This window comes from Peromyscus maniculatus, chromosome 15 (genome assembly GCF_049852395.1).
Source record: "Peromyscus maniculatus bairdii isolate BWxNUB_F1_BW_parent chromosome 15, HU_Pman_BW_mat_3.1, whole genome shotgun sequence".
Classification (NCBI taxonomy): Eukaryota; Metazoa; Chordata; class Mammalia; order Rodentia; family Cricetidae; genus Peromyscus; species Peromyscus maniculatus.
In genome coordinates this window covers 80,793,371-80,816,185 of record NC_134866.1, presented here as the reverse complement: position 1 = coordinate 80,816,185, position 22,815 = coordinate 80,793,371, and the positions used below count along the sequence as shown (strand labels likewise).

The 22,815-nt window shown below is 45.3% G+C and overlaps 1 protein-coding gene across 2 annotated transcripts; it reads left to right on the top strand.

Moving 5' to 3' along the window:
• The first annotated feature begins 1,847 nt into the window (after positions 1-1,847).
• Positions 1,848-20,037, top strand: Cd180 (CD180 molecule). 2 transcript variants are annotated; one of them, XM_042261730.2, is made up of 3 exons: positions 1,848-2,137; positions 15,765-15,931; positions 17,918-20,037. In XM_042261730.2, the coding sequence occupies exon 3, from the start codon at positions 17,920-17,922 to the stop codon at positions 19,495-19,497; it is 1,578 nt and encodes a 525-aa protein (XP_042117664.1). In that variant the 5' UTR covers positions 1,848-2,137; positions 15,765-15,931; positions 17,918-17,919; the 3' UTR covers positions 19,498-20,037. The 2 variants fall into 2 exon arrangements, with proteins under 2 accessions (XP_042117664.1, XP_015856785.1); XM_016001299.3 differs by having other exon boundaries at positions 1,850-2,137; positions 17,769-20,037.
• Positions 20,038-22,815: the final 2,778 nt, after the last annotated feature.

The following is a 22,815-nucleotide window of genomic DNA, read 5'->3' as shown; positions in this document are numbered from 1 at the left end:
GGTGGCTTAGAGCAGACTTCACTCTACATTCTTTATGTTTATGCAGGGCTTTAAGGTTAAGAAAGCATTTTCCTACATATGACCCCATTTGATCCTCATAATTACCCTGTGATGTAAGCGGGGCAGTTCTGGCTTTTCAGATGAGAAACTGCTTTCAGAAGTGCAGTGTCGGAGGTCATTTGGTTGATAAGCAGTGGATCTGAGGCTTAGAACCAGACCCCTTTGGGTCCATACCGGGATGGGTGCCTTCTTTGAAGTAAAGTGGTCTACCGATCACCTTTACTGGCTTAGACCACCTTTTGCAAGTAGCATCTTCAGCGGTACACTTGTTGACGAGGATGGCACTTTCTGGCAATGCCCAGGTACTGAGGACAGCCCAAGTATAGCCCAAGTGAGAAGCTTTTCAGGCCCATTTTCAGCCTCTGCTAAGACTGACAGGTGAACCCTTCTCTGTTCTGCCTACTATTCCGCTGTTTTAGGGGGGGCCGCTTTCTTCTTACCACGGAGAGTGGAAGTGTGTCTCTTCTGTGAGGCCACCTGGATCTGAAGCCCAGCTCCACCATGCTCTGGTGGTGGAGTCTTGAGGAAGTAATTTAATCTCTCCAAGTCATCAGTTTCTACAAGTATAAAATGAGAGAGAGAGAGAGAGAGAGAGAGAGAGAGAGAGAGAGAGAGAGAGAGAGAGAATATTGTAGTCTAAAGAAATGCACCTAAACCAAAATAAAGTCTGGCCTGCTGGCTAATAAATACTTAGTAAGTGGTGGCTACTTTGATCCCTTTATCAGTGGTAGTAACACAGGTGAGTAGATCTAAGGTCACTGGAATCTGAACTAGGAACTGGGCTCTTGGAAGTGGAATGGAAGAACAGCCACCCCAATTATCCCCCATATATCAACTGGTTCAAGAATAGAAAAAGACTGGGGTAGCTCAGTTTACTGGGTAAATGCTTGAACCTTTTCTCTATTTCTGCCACACCTTGACCATCCTAATAAGTACCACCCTCCCAGAGGGTTTTCTCTGTTTCTTTTTATCTCCCTCCTCCCCCAACCCTTCACTTAAACGGGGTTTCCTGTAGCCTGGGCTGGCCTCAAACTCCTTATGACCTTGAACTGCCCATCCTCTTGGCTCTCTATCTCCCTACTCCTGAAATTATGGGGGTATACCCATAACTGTTTTATGGGGTGCCGAGGGACCAAACTCAGGGTTCCAAGCATGCTAAGAAATCACTCTACCAATTGAGGTACATCCCAAGGCTTCAGAATTATTTCTAAGGCAAAAGGGACCCCAGGCAGGGGCGCTTAGTTCTTCTCCCTCGGCCAGGCTGCTTATGTCTTTTAAAGCTGCCTTGTTTAACTGAACCAGTTGTGAGGGGCTTCCACCCAAACTGTTAAAACTGCAGCCCCAAGTTATCAGAGTGAGTGAGAAAGTAAGCTCCTTCTATAGGAAGATCAGGAGTGGTCCAGGCAGCAGCTGAGGGTCAGCTAGCAGGACAGTGGAGCCTGTCATCTCCTGCCCTGGTTCCCAGTTTTACAGCCCTCCCATCCGCTGGAGCAGAGCTCTCTGCCCCTGCCAGCGTGCTCCGGCACTTCTCTTAGTCACCCCCAAGAACAGCTAGCGAAGTGGCATCCAGTGTGAGTCCAGATTCCGGCACTTCCAGCCTCTCACGAGGAAAGAGACGAGAAGCTGGTCCAGTGGACCACACCCTTGAAACTGGCTTCAAGCCAATGGGAAGCATCACAGTGAGACTCTAGAGGACTGCTCCACTGGTCCACATTGGTCAGGAAATGCACTGGGCCATCCTGGGGCAGAGCTCTAAGTTATTTTTGGCCAAGATGGTTGGTATGCAGAAAGAACTTCCCCTTTTTTTTTTTCCTCTTTTGCAGCACAGATCTACAACTGCTGAGTAGTTCACAGCATTTCAGTTCTAAGATCAACCTTCTGAGTAACTCTATGCCTGCCAAATTGCCAGGGCTATTAGACTGTGATTATACTGCTTGGCTCTGAGCATTAGATAATCCTGCCCAGCTGGGCTTGCTCTGGACCTGGGATGGCTCTGGACATCAGCTGCTTCCTCTTAGTGGCACTCTTTTCAGCCAGCTGTGAAACTATCACCTCCTTGGATCAGATGTGCATTGAGGTGAGTCCAAACTATTTGTCTCTACCCAGCTGACTCTTGCTGAAAAATTTGAGATATGGCACACAGACTCATCTGAGCCTTGGCTTTAAGTTTCTACAGTCCTAAAGAGGACAATGGGGGATATCAACAGACTTTCCATGCAAAGAGCAGACCTTCTCAACCCTGACACCTAAGCCATGAGAGCTGTGTGTGCAGCATCCCAGCACATGGCCACTTTCCACACAGCCCTTTGGTTTCTCGGCTGTTGTAGTGAAGACTAGTAAGGAGAGGCCCATACCAGGTTTCAGAACATTTACAGGATCACTCTGAATAAGATTGGTTTTCTCCTCCAGGTGGACACCCTTCCATCTGTTAAACTAACCCACAGGAGTAAATCTGAGAACCAAGCCAACTCCAACCTTCTGTTTTGAACTGTAACAATATTTATCAACCAGTGGGAAGTTGTAGAGAAAAATGGAGAGAGAGAGAGAGAGGAGAGAGAGAGAGAGAGAGAGAGAGAGAGAGAGAGAGAGAGAGAGAGAGAGAGAGAGAGAGAGAGCTCAGTCCTTTGCCATCTTAAAATGATTCAACCTTTCTCATACTGTCCTTGACTCTGGCAAGGGGCCAGTCCCACATGGGCATGCTTGACAAAGGGTACACACAGAAAGGGGTGGCTTAGTAAGTTCCTTTCCTACTTTGGGACTGAAAAGAGAATATAAGCCAGGGATAGCTGGGGGCAAAATGAATCTGAGACCATAGGCAGACCAATGATCTAAAACTCAAGGCAAAGACTTTCCAGACAAGGGTATAAATCAAAGCCAAAGCCAGGACTTGAATGAAGTCTGGAACAGAAACAAACAGAAGCTTGTTAGCTGTGTATTTGAGTGGACTCAGGCTGTCCTCAGACCAAGCAGAGATAGGATACCTAGAACAATCAAGGCAGGGATGGTATATTAGTTTCCTCAGGCTTCCAGAACCAGTGCTGAAGAGTGGGGGAAATACATGATAGGAATCTGCTGTTTGCCCTTTCTGGAGGCTGGAAATCCAGGATCAAGATAGTGGCAAGGTCACCTTCCTCTGAGCACTTTCTTCTTGGCTTGTAGGTGGCTGCTGTCATGTCTGGAGGCTGGAAGGTAGTAGCAAGGTCATCTTCCTTTTGTCTTGGCTTGTAAATGGCTGTCTTCTTGTGTATCTACCGTGTACCACCCCCCATGCTTAGCTGTGTTTAGTTTTCTCTTGTTGAGGGTTAGTTGTGTTGGATTAGGACCTACCTAGATTTCCCTATTTTACTGTAATTTATCTTGAAAAGCCTTGTCTCCAGTCATAGCCACATGAGACACAAGGTTCTGGGAGTTAAGGCTTCAATGTAAGAAGTTCGGAGTTGGGAGGAGGGGAGACAACTCAGTCTATAAAAGAAATAAAAGGAGAAAGGGCCTTCATCAGCCCCAGCTTCAACTCATGCAAATTGGGAGGTCAAATTCACACACCAGGTAGATGGCTTAAAGAGATAGAGATGGGGGCATCCCCTTCTCAGTGACCAAGGACCAATGCCAGTCACTTGCTGACAGCCTCCCTAGCTGGGATAATCCTCCCATTCATTCTTCAAAACTAGGCTATTTGCAGCGCTCTGTTCTTAACTTAGTAGTTCAACTCTCAAAACCCTGCACCTGCCGGGCGGTGGTGGCGCACGCCTTTAATCCCAGCACTCGGGAGGCAGAGCCAGGCGGATCTCTGTGAGTTCGAGGCCAGCCTGGTCTCCAAAGTGAGTTCCAGGAAAGGCGCAAAGCTACACAGAGAAACCCTGTCTCGAAAAACCAAAAAAAAAAAAAAAAAAAAAAAAAACCCTGCACCTAAGGGCCTGTGCAACCCTTCTGAGACCACAAGAAGTCCAGGAAGGGCCAGCTCTGCTGGGAAACTTCCAGCAGAGCTAGTGAAGTCCTCAGCCACTCACGCAGGTCACCAGGCTCTGGAGTTGCCAGTTCCCTTTTGTACATGGCCCCTGCTTTGGCAGAGAAAAAAAGAATGAGGCAGAAAGAGGGAAATTGCCTGTGGTAGACCTTCAGTATCATGCCTTTCAGTTGATGGGAGTAGAGCTCGGTGTCCCAGATCACTAAAGGCCCTGCATTAGCGTGAAGATTTCCGTTTTGGAAGTGTAACACAACAGTCCCCATCTCTACCCCGTGGCTGCCTTCTGACACGTGCCTCATTTTAAGTAGCCTTGCAACACATTCCATTAATATTAGACCTCTATTTTCTCTTCCCTCTTCTCTTGTGGGAGTCCACAAGGGTTTTTTAGTGAGATCGGAGCTTGTTTTACACAGCAGGGCTGCATTAGGGGATGGCCTGTCCACGTGCAAGGTCACCAGGTGTTTGAAATGGTCTGCACTTGGCTGTGTTGGGGGAGGTCTTTTGCCTCGCCTCTTGGCATTCCTTTAAAAAGCCCTTTAGTAGAGCCAGGAGGGGCTGGTGTGTTCAGACCCAGGCCCTTCTGAGGTTATCCTGTTTTCTATCTGTCTCTCTCTCTGTCTCTCTCTCTCTGTGTCTCTTTCTCTGTCTCTCTGTCTCTCTTTGTCTCTCTGTCCTTCTATCTATATATTCCTTATTTCCCCCCTGCTCAAGAGTACCCTGGAAGAATAAGAGGGAGCTGGTCTCCCTCATTCTCTCATTTTTCCTTCTAAGCAGCAGGATTCTAAGGCTGTTTAATACATAAACATGATGGGAACGTGTTCCTGAGGGTTCCAGACCTCTTAGCCACAGATAAGTGGGAGCAAGCAGGGTGGGTTAGGAGAAACATGTGCCTTTGATTTTTCACAAAGGTCCTTTCCTGCGTTCAAATCACCTTGGTTCTACCCACCCTTCTCCCAGCTTTCTCTTCTTCCTCGTCCCACTTCAAGCATAGTTAGGCTCTTGCTGCCTGTCTGTTCCTATGACTCACCGTCATGAGCTCATCTAGTGTGATAATAAGGGTTTTGTTTGGTTTTGCTTCCTTTTCAGCTTATTCAACTTTTGCCGAAGCAAAACACACAGAACATTCACAAAGCCCTCCATATGCAGTTAATTGCAGTTTCCCCAATAAACACATCCAGGTATTCCCAATACAACTCAAGACACAGTGTGTACTCCATACCTCAGAAGCCCTCAAGCCTCCTCCAGGTCATTAGTTCCTCTAAGATATCCAATTTTCTAACTTCTGTCATCATGGCTGCTTTTATGCCTGCCAAAAAAATAACTTTACACAGTGGGGGGAGGGGGCATAATGTTAGAATTCTTTTTACCTGCCTCCTTTTTCTTGATATTAAATTGGTGACACTTTCTGATGACATGCACAATCGTCATTTGTTGACTCCTACTGTTGAATGACACTGTTTGGTAGAAGACCCCACCATTTATTTATTACTCTACTGTTAATAGAAAACTGTATTGTTTATAATTTTCTGAGAGTTATGTATGATACTGGTTTTGGGCTTTCTTGATTATGCCTTTCTTTAGTAAACAAATATACAAATGTATGTTATATGAGTACCTGAGTAGATATATTTTCCCATAAAGTGTGTGTGTGTGTGTGTGTGTGTGTGTGTGTGTGTGTGACATTGCCAGCGTTATAAAACATTGCTACTAATTAGCAGTCATTGGCAGTATGTGTGACTGCTCATTGCTCCAGAGTCTTGTTAACATTTGATATTAAATGTGAGCCATCCTGATGGTTGGGAAGTAGTATTTCATTGGGATTCGGTTTCGATTTCTCTGATGAATGTTCACAGTTGTTTACACACTTCCTGTCTTCTTGTACTGCTGAGAATCAAACCCAGTGTCGCTCTCATTCTAGACGAGCATTGTGACACTGATACACCCCCAGCACTCTACAGCTACATTTGTGTGTGAGAAATGCTTAAGTCTTTGGCCCATTTTCCCTTTGTTTTCTTGATTTGATAGCCAATATGTTCCTCTACTCTGAGACTTCCCTTTCAACTTTCCTAAAGGTATCTTGTGTCAACTGGAAGTTCTTCATATTATTATAACTTGATTTAACATTTCTTCCCTTAATTTTCAGTACATTTCTGTCCATTTTAAGAAATCTTTGTCTACCCCAAAGCTATGATGATATTATCCCACATTTTCTTCTGGAAGATTAATTGTTTCATATTTCTAACCTTCACAGCTCAAAAACTGATATATACATACGTGCACATATATATATATGCATGTTGAGTAGAAGTCAGAATTAATATTTTAATAAATGTTTTGGCTTAAGTTCCAACCTACACCAAATTCTGAGAAAATTATAATAAAAACTCATGAATACTCCACAGAGAATCTATCTGTTGCTAAATGCCCCATGTTATTTGTATGCGTGTAACAAAATTACAACCATGACCAGGCCTTTAGAGACTGGCAAATGTGCAGAGTAGCTGGAATCCAGTGCTCTGTAATTGCTACTGTTGTAACATTTTCAATGCACCCTGAAATAGTGCCCTGGGCCTGCAGACTTACTCCCCCACACCCATTTCGAATGGGCTCATCTTGGTCTTGACGGACAGCCACTCAAAACCAGGGTAAGACCAAGTCCTTCTGTGTCTAGGAATGGGGTGGGCTTTACTTGGCGGTGCCCTCTTTGGAAGAACTCCAAGTTCACAGATGCACCAGCTCCCCCGGGAGCTTTAGATGATGGGGGAGTGAGATGACCCCTGTAGTGGGCTCTCCTATTGCTCAGGACTGAGGCCCCTTCTCACAGCACACCTGCAGGGTGAGTTTCTTATCCCCAAGCTACCGCTGGGAAAAAGGGAAGCCCAGGCAACACAGAGTTAGTGCTGTGAGCTTGGAGACAAGCAGGCTAATTCTGTAGAGCAGTGGTTCTCAACCTTCCTAACGCTGCGACCCTTTGATAGAGTTCCTCATACTGTGGTGACCCCCAACCACAAAATTATTTTCGTTACTCCTTCATAACTGTAATTTTGCCACTGTCATGAATCGTAATGTAAATACCTGATATTCAGGATGTCTGATATGTGACCCCTGTGAAAGGATCGTTCCACACACACCCCAAAAGGGATCTTGACCCACAGGTTGAGAACCACTGCTGTAGAGGAACAGAAAACAAAGCAGGTTTAATTGGAATGTCCTTCACCTGGAGGAGTCAGCTTGACAACACCATTTTAGGGATGTGCCTCCCTGGGAGTGTTCCCTTCATTGGCTGTTTTGTTTTCAGAGAGTAATCTTTGCTCTGGAATTTAGCTTACCAGTCAAACTGCTCCTTTGGATCAAGGTGTGATTAAAGGGAGGTGTGGGGGTGGCGGGTCAGTGTTTCCAAATCCTCATGCATGCATGTGTCAAGTGCACTAGACGTCTGAAAAGCAGGGAATAAGCATTCGAGTGAAATGCAAAGGCTTCCAAATTAGAAAAAACTTTCTCAATGCTTGCAAGGACAGAAAATACAGTGGGGTGGGAGGCAGTTGAGGTACAGCAGAAACAAAATAACATCCTGATTGAAAAAATGCAAAGGAATGCCTGGAGGGAGAGGGGATTGCAAACACAAAGGAGCCCTGCTCTAGGTGAAAAAGGCCGGGATCTGAGCCCAAGCTGAAGACAAAGTGGCTGGCCTGGGTCCCGGTGCACTGCAGTGTGGCTCCTAAACAAATGCTTCTTGACACAGAGCAGGGTGTGTGTGGTTGCATCCCTCTGAGTGGCTTTGCCGCCGCCGCTCTGCTGGCACAGACGTTCACATTAAGAAGGATGGGCCCTGTCGGCAGTGCAGCCAGCCGAGGCAGAAAAGGGGAAAAGCAACTTTGGAAACTGTCCACCTCCAGAAAGAATAATCACGTGGGGACCAGGGAGCTGTGGCATGGTGGAGAAAATTCACCCAAGGCACGTGGTCCTGGCATTGGTGGAGCTGTCTGTTGCTTTGCAGCATCCTCTGAAGGTTGCTCATTCCTCTACTCTATGACCCCATGCCCTGCTGGTAAAACCCACCCGAAATGCTGCCCCTGGTTATGGTGGTGAGAAAGAGCTTCTACCAAAATGTAGCTTCTACCTGAATCCAAGATCAGGAAACACATAGAACCACGATAAAAGATGTTCCTCTGGCACACGTGAGCCTACATTTTTTTCTTTCAAAAAGAAAGGAAGGCAGGAGGGAGAGAGAGAGAGAGAGAGAGAGAGAGAGAGAGAGAGAGAGAGAGAGAGAGAGAGAGAGAGAGAAACCAGTGTCATAAAGAGGCTGAAGAATTGCCTCAGAGTAGAGGAATCTGTGGAAATTTGACAACAAATGCAAGGTATGATTCCAGATTGAAAAAACCAGAAAATTATCTTGGAGGCCAGCAAGGCAGCGGCTAGCAAAATTATGGACTGTTGAATAATAACCAGAATCGATGTTAAACATTCTGAATTTGATAATGGTGCTGTGATTATATGTCCCTGTTCTTTTTTTTTTTTTTAATTCTTTGTGTCTTTCACATCATGTCTCCCAATTCCACCTATCTCTCGCCTTACCACAAATAAAACAAAATAAAATTTAAGAGAAAAAGGGAAAAAAAGAAGGGGAATATATTGTCATGGAAGCTGCAGTGTGTCACAGTGAGTCACACAGTAAACCCCTTTACCCATACCTCTTTACAAGCAGGCATTCATCGCAAAGAATCACTGGTCTGGTTCCAGGCCCCTGGTCTCTGCTGCACCATCCATGATGGGCCCTCACTGGAACTCTTCCTGGACACCCCATTGCTGCCCTGTGTTGTGGAGATCCTGCAACCCTAGGGCATAGGACTGACCACCCTCCATGCTCCAGCAGATCACAGATGGGGTAGTTAGATGTTGGGGTGGGCCAACCTATAATTCTGGTTCTGGGCCTGGGTAGGTTGCAGGGTTGGTGGGCCTGCCAGCTTGCCCCTGTCTTCATCAGGATGGGTTCTCCAGCATTGCCCTGGCTGGTTCATCCCTTGCAGCAAAAAGCAAGCGGTGGGGAGCCAGTTCTCTGTCTCTGGTTTTCACACCCTCAGGGTCGGTTCTCCCACACCCACACCTTCAGGGCCAGCTCTACTGTGTTGCCCAGCTGAGGTGTAGGGGCCACTCTCCAGAGTGCTGCTGCTGATGAGGGGCAGGGACAGCTCTCCTGTTTTTATGACCTTGGGCATTGATGGGGGGGGGGGAACATCTCTCTGCCACCCATCTGCCACAAGACAGATGAGTAATGGAGATCACTCTCCCATGCTCTCAACATCGGGGCTGGCTCACCCACACCTCCATCAACAGTGTCAGCTCTATTGTGTTGCCCAGTTGAAGTCCAGGGCCCGTTCTCCCGAGTACTGCAGCTGCTGTGGGACAGGGACAGTTCTCCCATCTACCTCAGGCATTGATGGGTGGTGGTGGGGGGAGACATATTTTCCCCCCACCCATGCTGCCACTAGACAAATGAGTAGTGGGAATGGCTCTCCCGTGTTCACAACCTCAGGCTGGCTCAACCACACCTCCACCGACAGGGTTGGCTCTATTGTGCTGCCCAGGTGAGGTGCAGGGCCTGCTCTCCCGAGTGCTGCAGCTGGTGAGGGGTTGGGTCTGGTCCCCCACCGGCTGCAGGTGGTGAGAGGCAAGGAGAGGAGGGAATCTTTCCCTCACCCATGCCACCATTGGCAAAAATAGGGGCGTGGCCTGCTCTCCCATTCTCATGCCTTCAGGGCCAGTTTGCCCAGGCCCCTGCTAACAGAGTCAGCGCTATTGTGCAGCCCAGGTGAGGTGTAGGGCTCTCTCTCCTGGGTGCTTCAGCCAGTGAGGGGCAGGACCAGTTCTCCTCAGTGTTGCAGTCAGGGAGGGGCAGGGCCAACTCTGCACAGCCCTGTCCTCTCTGCCTTTGGGGGTATCAGGAAGGATCCATGAGCATCAACACAGACCATGGCTCCATCAGAGCTATGAACCCAGACAGGATCCCCAGCAGAAGCCCAGGCCTAGACATCACCATGGCCCTGGGTGGCCACGAAGCCACCCACAGGACATAAACTATTGTCTCTGTCTCTCTCCCATCTCACTCCACACATTGCTCACCATAGCAGTGCCTATCTGCCTGATGCTGCAAGATGCTGGGGTGGACTGCCCAAGGCCTGCATGTGGGTCTCCTTGCCCCACTTAGAGTGCCATGGCCCTGGGCAGGACCATGCTTCCTCATCACAAAGAGATCATAGTAGTGCCCAACTACCTGGGCTGGAGACCTCTCTAGAGCCTGGGCTAGAACTCCCAGACTGCAATTCGTTGAACTTGACGAACCCCAGCTGCGTTGGGTGGGGTGGAGGTGTTGCTCATATGTCCTTGTTCTTAAGGAGATATAAACTGAATATATGTAACTTACAAAACCTTACATTCAAAAGGACTAAATGAGAGTGAGTGTGTGTGTGTGTATGTGTGTGTGTGTGTGTGTGTGAGCACGCACATGTTCACACTTCCAGCCTTAAAAAATAAAATCAAGGTTCTCCTTTACTTTACAGTTAATATCCACTTATGAGTGAGTGCATACCATGTTTGTCTTTCTTGGTCTGGGTTACCTCACTCAGGATGATCTTTTCTAGCTGCATCCATTTGCCTGCAAATTTCATGATGCCATTATTTTTTTTACAACTGAGTAATACCTCATTGTATAAATGTACCCCATTTTCTTTATCTATTCTTCAGTTGAGGGGCATCTAGGTTGTTTTCAGGTTCTGGCTATTATGAATAATGCTGCTATGAACATAGTTGAGAAAGTGCCCTTGTGGTATGATTGAGCATCCTTTGGGTATACCTAAAGAGGCTAGGTAACAAGGAAGGACCACGGTGGGGAATAGGTGGATCTCCCAGGGAAGGGGAAACAGAAGAGATGTCCTGGGTGTGGTGGGGGTGAGTAGGGATGGGAACTTGAGGAATCTGGTTGGGGAGTGGATGGAGGGTAAGAGTACTGAAAGATAACTGGAAAAAATGAGGCATTTCGAGGTCAGGTAGAATCCTGATACAAGAGAAATGCCCACAAATCTACAAGGATGACCCCAGCTAAGCCGCCTAGTAGTACATAGTGGATATATAGACTGAACTCGCCATCTCCTGTGATCATGTTGGTGACTACCCCAATTGTCATCAAAGAGACTTTGTTGGTGTTTTTTTTTTTTTTTTTTTTTTTGGTTTTTCGAGACAGGGTTTCTCTGTGTAGCTTTGCGCCTTTCCTGGAGCTCACTTGGTCGCCCAGGCTGGCCTCGAACTCACAGAGATCCGCCTGGCTCTACCTCCCGAGTGCTGGGATTAAAGGCGTGCACCACCAACACCTGGCTGTTGGTGGTTTTTTGTTTGTTTGTTTTGTTTTGTTTTTACTCTTTTTGGGGGCCTACCACCCAGTTCCCAAATAAATCACACACAGAGTCTTATTCTTAATTATGAATGCCTGGCCTTGGCTTGGCTTGTTTCTTGCCAGCTTTCTTTAAATTATCCCATCTACCTTTCGCCACTGGGCTTTTCCCATTCTCTTACTTCTGTAATTCTTACTTTTACTCCATGGCTTGCTGTGTAGCTGTGTGGCTGTGTAGCTGGGTGGTTGTCCCCTGGAGTCCTTCCTCCTCCTCCTCCTCTGGCTACTTGATCTCTCTTCCTCCAACCTCCTAGATTTCTCCTTCTATTTCTTCTCTCTGCCTGCCAGCCCATCTATCCTTTCTCCTGACTTGCGATTGGCCGTTGAGTTCTTTATTAGACCATCGGGTATTTTAGATAGACACAGTAATACAGCTTCACAGAGTTAAATGCAACATAAACAACAGTAACACACCTTAAAATATTCTATAACAGGGCTTTATCCAGTAATTGATGGACACAGATACAGAGACCCACAGCCAACATTAGGCCGAGCTCAAGGAATCCTGCTGAAGAGAGGAAGGAAGGATCGTAGGAGCCAGAGAGGTCAAAAACATCACAAGAAAGCCCACAGAAACAACTAACCTGGCTCATAGGAACTCACAGAGTCTGAACCAACCACCAGAGAACTGACCTAAGCCCTCTACACATGTGTGACAGTTGTGCAGCTTGGTCTACTTGCAGGACTCCTAACAACGGGAACAGGGGCTGTCCCTAAAGCTTTGGCTGGCTCTTGGGAACCTGTTCCTCATACTGGATTGCCTTGTCCAGCCTAAATACAAGGGGAGGAACTTAGTCTTACTGTAACTTGATGTGCCATGCTTTGTTGGTACCCATGGGAGACCTGCCCCTTTCTGAACAAAAACAGAGGAAGAGTGGGTTGGGGGTGGACAGGGGTGGTGGAAGGAGGGAATGGGAAGAGAGGAGGGAGGGGAAACTGAGGCTAGGATGTAAAAATAGATTAATTAAAAATAAATAAGTAAAATCAACTGGGAAAAAAACTGTCCAGTGCTTCTTTATGTTGCTAACTCTCATGGTCATAACAATTCTTATTGTAAAACTCTGACTGCAAGAAACGGTAGGGGCGGCTGTGTGTGGAGCCCAAGACATGTTTGGTTTGAAATTCTAACTAACTCTTGTCATCCCCCGTCCTCCTCGAAATCAGGGGCAGCAGGGCCATCGCTATTTCCGTCTTCGCGGAGATTTGTGGAACATGCTCTGGTGATCTGCCTGCCTGCCTCGCCTTTTTTTCTGTGGTGAAAGAACTACTTCACTTCTTTGCCTTTCCTCCATCTAGAAGCTCCCTTGGCCCCTGGCTCAGCAGAGTTTTTTGGTTTTTTTTTTTTTTTTTTTTGCAGCCTCCACTTTCTAATCCCATTTGTGCCGTAAAGTGCTTAGAAGGCCCAGGAGAGGCTGAAAGAGGGAATAATTTCAGCGTCCTAGGCGTGTATATTCAGAAGGGGGAATCGGTAGCCTTAGGCCTTTCACTGTGTAACTATAATAGAGCCAGACAGACTGGCGGGCTCCCCTTTATCCATATGTACATGAAGTCAGATATGCCAATAGGGACTAGAAGAGAAAAATGTCTCCTCCAAGCTAACAAGAACCACAGCAACACTGAGCCCACAGCCGTCCGCACAGGTTCTCTCTGGGTGAGCCACATTCATGGGCACCAGGCACAGAGTCTTGTAACATGCTCTTCCTCACCAGTCAGCTTAATCTAGGTTTTAAATGCAATGTGTGCATTTCAAGGACATTATGTGGATGGATTTGTGACAGTGCAGAGAGGACTTTGGGCCTATAAATATGGAGGATAAATTACAGGGAAGTATAAATACGGCATTTTCATCATCGGCAGTTGTAATAGCCTCACAGAATAGAAGGAAACCAGTGGTTTCCTGTAGATGCGCATGCTTAGTGGAGCTAGGAAAAAGTACATCATTGAGCAGGAAATGGAGTTAAGCAAAAAAATGATTAAAATGGTGCCGTTCAGGAGAAAAGGAAGGTGTGTGTACTTCTGTTTCCTGCTGGAAAATCTGTTTGTAGTCAACAGTAGGAAGGCAACTGAACTAGAGTGTGGTGGGACAGCCTCATGGGCCACTGGAGAGCAGGTGTGTGATAAGGAAAGACCAGGAGACCGGTGGTTACATGAGTTCACCTAAGATGTGAGATGAGATGAGCACTGGTGGCCCCTGTTGCTCATCTTCTTGTATCTCCAATGATACTTTTCTTAGCTAGGAGCCTCCCTCGGCAGGATACACATCACCAGACCTTCTTACCTGCCCCACCCCCAATCACACACACACACACACACACACACACACACACACACATACACACACACACATGCACACACACACCAGCCATGCATGACCCTACAACAACACCAGATAAACCATGACTCTACAGTTCTGTGGACTTCTGATGAATATCTTCCCATTTCTACTTAGTTCAAGATCTGTATCTTGGATTAGGGATTTAAGAGGCAATGCCTGTCAGATTTCAGGATCGTCAACTAAGTTGGACACAGGGTGGGTCCAAAGACCCACAGCCTGGTAGTCACAACCTAGAGATCCTAGAAGGGGAAATAATTCACATTTCAAGGTTGAAACACCCAAGATCTGTGTTACTTAGTTTTCCTTTTAATATTGTATTAAGAAAATTTGTTACAAAATAGTTAGCAGAACTTCCAAATAGCCATCGCTCACTATTCAAGGACGGTCAGCGTTTGTCTTCAAACTTGTCCACCCAACTCTGTCTCTTCCCTCCCGCTCTGTTCCTTTGCATTGTTTGTTTGTTTGTTTGTTTGTTGAGTCAGGGTCTTACTATCTCAGACTGGCTTAGAATTTGCAGCAATCCTCCTGTCTTTACCTCCCAAGGGCTGGGACTATGGAATGATTTGTCTCTTTTCCTTTCTTTCTTTTTTTTTTATTTTTGCCAGAGTATGTTAAAGCAAATATCAAACCTGTCACTTTATTTTTAGCTACTTTAATCCGCATCTAGAAAAAAAAAATCTAAGACCATTTCTTTTATATAATCATATTAGCCATTAATGTTAAAAAATTCATATTCTTTCTCTCTCTCAAATTCATTATTTCTCAATATCATCAAATCCTGTCTTCAAAATTCTCCAATTGTTTATAAAATGTCTTTTCCTAGCTTTTTAAAAAACATAATCTAAACAAGGGCTAATCTATTATTTGCTTATATAAGTAATTATGGATATTTTTTCTTATAAAATAGCTTTTAAACAGTTATTTTCTGTGCATATGCAAGCATGTGAGGACACACCATGACATGTGTGTGGGTGGAGTCAACTTGCAAGAACCAAGTGCAAGAGTTGGTTCTTTCTATCCTGTGGGTTCCCAGGGAGCAAACTCAGGTTGACAGGGTTGGTGGCAAGTGCCCACTGAGACATATCACCAACCCCCCTTTATCTAAAAAGCTCTTCTGACCTCCTCCTCTTCCTCCCTTCCTCTGCCCCCTACCTTCCCCGGTTGCTTACAATATAGAACGTTCCACTTTCTGTATTTGGGTGACTGCTACTTTATGATGTTTTAACTTAAATTCGCTGTGTCACTCACTTACAGACATGAAGCTAGGCCTAAAGTCTAGACTACATTCCAATTCCTTCATTCCTTCATTTGGAAGCTTCTTTTCGGCAAGAATACTTCTGCAGGGTTCCTCTAGGGAGTACCACATTTTGTTCAGCTAGACTCATATTGATAATAGTGTGGCTATTGACAATCCTTTTCTCTCCCAGTACTGAGGATTAAACTCAGGCTTGTGCATGATAGAAAATACCCTTGGTTTTTGTTTGTTTGTTTGTTTGGGGGGGTGTTTGTTTTTCCAGACAGGGTCTTGCTGTGTAGCTCATATCATCCTTGAATTCATAATCTTCCTGACTCTCTCCAACGTGCTTGGATTAGAGGTGTACCCTCCGCATTTTGGCTTACAGCCAATACATTCCTAACAAAGCATGTAATTTTCTTAATATTATCTAATTCCATGATTCAAAGTTCTCTGATGGACTACAAATGTCTTTTACCAACTTACTTATTTGAATCATAATCTAATCAAGAGCGAGTGCTTTGTTGTTATTCTTGGTGGTAGCTTACTAAAAACCTGTAGTGAATAAGATTGTGCATAAGCATTTTGTGTCTTTGCAAGTATATTTTTGGGGAAGATTACTAGATGTGGGACTGATTCTCAAAAGGTAAATCATAAATAATTTTGCTAGATAGTATATCAAATTACTAAATCCAAAATTAATTTATATTGCTTCTCCCATCAGAAAGAAACCAACAAAACATACAGCTGTGAAAATTTAGGTCTCAGTGAAATTCCTGGCACTCTACCAAATTCAACAGAATGTTTGGAGTTCAGCTTTAATTTCTTGCCTACAATTCAAAATACGACCTTCAGCAGACTCGTAAATCTCACCTTTCTGGATTTAACCCGGTAGGTAATTCAGCTCCTTGCCTGCTCTTGACATTTTACTTAAGCAAAACCACATTATACATCTGAAGCATCTCCGATACCTCCTACAGGGCCACAGATAAGCTGCTCGTCTATCTGTCCTTCCCCAAGGAACACATTTCTGGTACTAAGATGTATTGTAAATTGGGTCAACTAGGAGGAAAGTATTCTGCTCTCCAGCTCTGCAACAGCAGTGCTGTTTAGGAAGGTCTAAAGCAGTGGATCTCATCCTGTGGGTCATGACCCCTTTGGGGGTTGAATGACCTTTTCACAGGGCTCACATATCAGATATTCAGCATGTCAGATATTTACGTTACATCATAACAGTAGCAAAATTGCAGTTAAGAAGTAGTAATGAAAATAATTTTATGGTTGGGAGTCCCACAACCTGAGGAACTGTATTAAGGGGTTGCAGGAAGGTTGAGAATCACTCGCTGTTCTAAGGAGTATTGATGGCCAAAATGAAAACAAATCTTAGCCAAATCAGATGCCATATTATGCTGCATGTTAACATTGTTGGCTATTACTGGGCAATGACATTTTAGAAGAAACTCATAGATCCTTCTATTAATTTTATTTTGTTGTTGGTGGTGGTGATGATTTGTTTGTTTTGGTTTTTTCTGTTTTGTTTGTTTATTTTTGAGACATGATCTCTCTATGTAGTACAAATTCACTATGTAGACCAGGCTGGCCTTGAACTCACAGATATTTACCTGCCTCTGCCTCCTGAGGGCTAGGATTCAAGCAAGCACCCTTACATCTGGCTTCTATTAACTTTATGTTTGTTTTACACAAATTGGATAAATCCCATCATTCGTTCTAAAGGCGGAATCGTGACTCCAGTTGCAGAAATATAGCCTGAAAGCTGTATCTGAATGCTGAACCCATGTTTGAGAACAAAGGGCCAGAAGTATCAGGAGCGAGTGAGGGCATACAACTGGTTTATGTGGAAAGGAGGGGAAGGAGGCTGATGCTTTCATGACATCTGCATCCCTTAGCAGCTCTCCATGCCGGGCTTCCCACCCCTGCAGAGTGGGAGAGCAAGCGACTGTAGTCATCTTTCATGTTGACAGGCACCATTGTGAGATACTATGGCCAATGTCACTACCCACTTGTGGGTAGTGGAGGGAACCGTTAGTGTGCATATGTGCCAGCAAAGGGACGTGTATTCGTGTGCACATGTGTGTAATCAATCCAGTGTTTTTAGATGTGAAATCAGGATGGTGTTTTCTGAGTCTTTACTGTTCTCCAGCTCAAGGAGCATTTTCCCAGATGTCATTTGACATGCAATAGTTCTTCATAAATCCCTTTCATATTTAACTGATGAAAAAAGTGGGTAAGACTATAGCCCAGTGGTAAACTGTGTGCTTAGCATGTGCTCAATCCTGGATTCAATCTTTACTAATCAACCCCCCCCCAAAAAAAAATTAATAAAGATTTTAACTTGCCCGTGGTGTGATATATATATAGTCTCCTATAGTAAATCATAGTTTAATTTTTACAATCAAGTAAATCACTGGGCTTTTTTCTTAATCCCACCCCACCCCCACCCCCGCCACTGCCCGCAAAAACAATCCCTGAGTGTTCATTCTAAAGGGACAAGGACTATAGAATAAATACTAAATCAGAGTGTTTAGAACTAAGGCCGTTCACCAACCCAATAAACTGCTCTGTGGGTATGGAAGAAAGTTCGACTTTGCTTTTCAGTAACTTGGGCTACTTTGCTATTGCACACAATGGATTTCTTAATCCATGTTTGTGCTGGTGTTTGTTCTTTGTCCTTGTATAAATGATTGCTAAATACTCTTATCTCTTTGAGGTGCCAGATTTACTGGATACATGAAGACACCTTCCAAAGCCAACATCAGTTAGACACACTTGTGCTAACTGCAAATCCCCTGATATTTATGGCAGAAACAGCACTTAATGGACCCAGGTCACTGAAACATCTGTTCTTCATCCAAACAGGAATGTCCAGTCTTGAGTTTATCCCAGTGCACAATCTGAAAAACTTAGAAAGTCTACATCTTGGAAGCAACCATATCTCCTCCATTAAGCTCCCCAAAGAGTTCCCAACAGAGAAGCTGAAAGTTCTGGATTTTCAGAATAATGCTATCCATCGCCTGTCTAAAGAAGATATACAATCTCTACGGCCGGCCACTAACCTGAGCCTTAACTTAAGGGGAAATGGCATTACAGAGATAGAGCCTGGGGCTTTCAAGTCAACTGTCTTCCAAAGTTTGGACTTTGGAGGGACTCTCAGCTCCCTGGTTATATTCAAGGGTTTGCAGAACTCTACTATCCAGTCTCTCTGGCTGGGGACATTTGAGGACATTGATGATGAAGAACTTAGTTCCTCTGCGTTTGAGGGGCTCTGTGAAATGTCTGTTGAGAGCATCTCCCTACAGAAGCATCATTTCCTTGACATCTCATCCAATACATTCCACTGCTTCACTAACCTCCAGGAACTGGACCTTTCAGCCACTCACCTGAAAGAATTACCCTCTGGGGTTACGGGCCTAAACAACCTCAAGAAACTGGTTCTCAGTGCAAATAAGTTTGATAATTTGTGTCAAATCCATGCGGCCAATTTCCCCTCCCTTACACACCTTTACATTAAAGGCAACATGAAGAGACTTGTCCTTGGTACTGGCTGCTTAGCAAACCTAGAAAATCTTCATCTGCTTGACCTAAGCCACGATGACATCGAAACTTCTGATTGTTGCAATCTGCAACTCAAAAATCTATCTCATTTACAAAGTCTAAACTTGAGCTACAATGAACCCCTGGGTCTAAAGACTGAGGCATTCCAAGAATGTCCTCAGCTAGAACTCCTGGATTTGGCATTTACCCGATTACGTGTTCAAGCTGCACAAAGTCCCTTCCAGAACCTCCATCTTCTGAAGGTTCTAAATCTCTCCCACTGCCTCCTTGACACCAGCAATCAGCATCTCCTCGACGGCCTGCCAGCGCTCCAGCATCTGAACTTACAGGGAAACCACTTTCCAAATGGGCATATCCAAAACACCAACCCTCTCCAGATACTGGAAAGCCTAGAAATCTTAATTTTATCATTCTGTGATCTCTCCTTCATAGACCAGGGAGCCTTCATGGGTCTAAAGATAATGAATCATGTAGACCTGAGTCACAACAGGCTGACATCCAGTAGCATTGAGGCTCTTAGTCATCTTAAGGGGATCTATCTCAATCTAGCTTCCAATAGCATTAGCAGCATCCCACCTGGTCTCCTCCCCATCTTGTCCCAGCAAAGGACCATTAATTTAAGAGGAAATCCCCTAGACTGCACTTGCTCAAATATTTACTTTTTAGACTGGTACAAAGAAAACAGGCAAAAACTTGAGGACACAGAGGACACTCTTTGTGCAAATCCGCCATTGCTGAGGGGAGTCAAGGTATCTGATGTCACGCTATCGTGTGGGATCACGGCTGTGGGCATTTTCTTTCTTATTGTATTCTTGCTTTTGTTCGCTGTTGCCTTGATTTTTGCAGTGAAATATTTCCTCAGGTGGAAATATCAACATATTTAGCTCAAGGTTTCCAGAGAAGGCAGATAAATGTGTTTAGCAAAATTGTCCTTAGTAAAAAAAACAAAAACAAAAAACAAACAAACAAAAAAACTGTCATCCACAAGTGACCAGACCTTTCAGTTGGTTCCTAATGTTGGGCTGGGGTTCATTGAGCTTTTCTGAACATGTCTTACTGGTAGGAGTCTCCCATGGGGCTGGGGCTAAAGGACTAGGCACTGTTGTAAGACAGAACCACTTCCTCCTGTGAAACGTGACCCATATTCACTGACCCCGCAATAGCGAGCCCACCCATCTGAGAAAGGAGAGCACCGTGCATCACCCCTCCGCCTGCCCAACCTGGCTATGCTGGGGCCAACCCTGTCCCTCCACTCTCCTTCTCTCGTACTTCTGACATTTTGCTTGAGGCTCAGCTCTCTGTAATTGAGCCATTTGGGAAAGTTGGGCCCCAGCAAAGTCTCCATGCTCATTTTAAATGACAAAAGGTAAAATGTACAATGAATTGAAAAGAAAAGACAAAGTAATAAATTCCACTCTCAACGAGATTCTGTTAGTTACCTCAATTATTTGCTTTCTACGATTTTGAGAAGCCCCTAGGGGGCCAACAGTACAAAACTTTTGCAGCATCTCCGCACCCACCCCTGCAGGTAGGATTTCGTCTATTTCACAATGTGGGGGTTTCCCTCCCCCTATCTGGTGTTCTGGCTCTTGGGTTGCAAACTTGGAGGTGGGCTGTGGTCCAAACTGCTCTTTTTATCATCCAGGTTTCTGGTCCTTGGACCTCTCTCCCACAGGAACAGGGAGATGAATCACGCCTGGTTCCCAGGCTGGCCTTCCGAAGCCTATCCCCCTTGGAGAATATTGAAGAACACCTTCACAATGGAACCTTGTGGATTGATGTGTCCCTGCACACTAGCTGTCGGGAACATGATAAGGCCAGTTTCGGGAGAAGAGATTTCTGTTCAGTCCAGGGATATTCCCAAAGGTTGTGGCAGTGATAGACAACATGCGGCCATTGAATGCTGATAGACAGAGAGGACACAGTAGTTGACAATGTCACAACTTTGTCCCTCCCATGTCTCAAAATCCTTCTGATGCAGGCTGAATCTTCTGAAGTCTGAATTGCTAGTTAAAACTCAGTTACTGTAATGTTTACAATTACTGTTCCCTGAATCCAGAGATTTAAGCAACAATAGATTGATAATATTTTTAAAAATATTGCACAAATACTAAATATACTTCTTTATTTCATCATTCCCTGAACAACATAACTATTTACATAGCAAATATACCATGTTATGTATTATTAGCAGACAATACCAAGAATATGGAAAGATTATGTAATTCATATGAAAATACTGTCCTACTCTATTTTTTTTATAAAGGACTTGAACATTTAAGGTATGCTGGTATCTGTGAGGACTCCTGGACCCAATTTCCCCATGAAAACCAAGGGACTGCTACATAAGGCCTTGATTAAATTTCACAACCAATTTTAGATTAGAGATGCTACCTAATTGTGAAGAGCTGGTCAAATATCAAAGAATGGTTGACCAATGGTAATGTCCAGTCAGAATGATAAGAGCAGCCATGTCTTTTTTTCACCCCTGGAAAAGCTGCTTAGGCTGGTGGCAGCTGGGATGAACCTCTTTCCTACCTAGAGACTTCAGCTGCATTTCTCACATGGTCCATCCTTCCTCCAGGAGGTTCCTGCAGTCAGTCCTCACATCCCTGAGACTTGCGGGCGTGGTTTCCTCTTCTGAGAGTGGCTTTTTCCTATATAGCTAATCCAAAGCCAATGACGAATGATGCCCCAACCAGTGAACTCTCCAGCTCCTTTATTGTCTTTATGGCTCTTCAGCGTCCAGGATCATGGCTGGGACATGATATGGTTTCAGGGTGTGTGTGCTCATGCTCACTGGTAAATGTTCACGGGGAGGCCAGATGTTGACACCAGGTGACTGCTTCACCATTTCACTGTTTTGAGACATGATCCCTCACTGACTGTGGAGCTCACCCCAGCCCCTGGGATCAATCCCTGGGGTACATCTCCATGCTCTGCTCCCAGTTCTGGAGTTACAAATGCACACTGTTCTGACCATCTTTTTGCTTGAGTGCTAGGGGGCTGAACTCAGTCTGCAGGCTCATGCAGAAAGCCCTTTACCCACTGAGGCTCCCCCCACAGCCCTCATGTTTTATATTTTGAATAATTGCTGAGATTTTGTAGGCCTCTGCTCCCTGAGCCCTCAGCAGTGGTTACTACAGTGGCCACTCCCATACCCACTTACCCTTAGCTCTGGTCACATCTCCAATGCTTCCTGCAAGGCACCTTCCATCTACTTCTCACCGGAAACACCCAGAGCAATCTGGTAATAAAGGATGCCTACCTATGCCAAGCCTCCAGTAATTAGGATATTGTTGCAATGAGGTTAACTCTGGATCCCTAGTCAATGACTGAGTCCCTGTAACATCGCTTCCCTACTCCTCACCTTCTCCTCCTACTTCCCCCATCTCAAAGGGTAGATGGATTCCACATTCAGAATGCTGTCTTAGAAAACGCCAACCCCTTGGCCTCCCTGTCTAGTCTGTCAGATATCAGCTGAAGATATGAACTGAAGAGGGAAGAGACGAATTACGAATCCACCACTCTACAGCCACGCCGTTTTCCTTAATACTTCATCTACAACTTGTAAAACATTCCATAGAAAACCTCGGCTCTGGATGCAGTACACTAAAGGCCCCAGGGTCTCAAGCCTTGGTGAGACCTAACTGCCCATCTTGCTCTCCTTTGTCGGGCCCACCCCACTTCACACCCTGTGACTTGCTAGGCCAAAGCACCACACTGACCCCAGGCTCAGTGACAGCGCCTCCGTGTTAAGCAACAGTAAATTCACCCCACAGAGTCAGGAAAAAAGCTCTTTGATGGCTGCTGTCAGTTTCATTGCTTTATCTGGTTACTCGGATAGGCGGTGTAGACATCGTGTGTTTATTGGTTTTATGTATTTCATGTTGCTGCTGCTCGGACAGGCTACACCTATAAAAATGTGTTATTATTGCATGATATAGCCCAGCGAGCTGACCCTGCATTTCAAAGTGTACTGAAGCAAATAGCATTGAAGTCCATAAAAACTGACTGGCCTCCATCACAAAGGACTCTCTGCGTGAGCTGCAGCTCCTATAATCCAGGAAAGAATTATACCCTTCCCTGTCCCGGCCGCCATTGCTATTAACTGGGAACAGCACACTCCCAAACACAGACATTATCTGAAAGAGCCTAAGACAGGATGCTTTATATCGCTCTGATTTGTCCCACTGTCTGAG

Bases quoted from the DNA above. Each gene is read 5' to 3' on its own strand.
- Cd180 (XM_016001299.3), top strand. From the start codon at position 2,048: ATGGCTCTGGACATCAGCTGCTTCCTCTTAGTGGCACTCTTTTCAGCC. The intron at 2,138-15,764 runs GTGAGTCCAAAC...TTCTCCCATCAG, and splicing joins TGGATCAGATGTGCATTGAG to AAAGAAACCAACAAAACATA. The intron at 15,932-17,768 runs GTAGGTAATTCA...TATCTCTTTGAG, and splicing joins ACCTTTCTGGATTTAACCCG to GTGCCAGATTTACTGGATAC.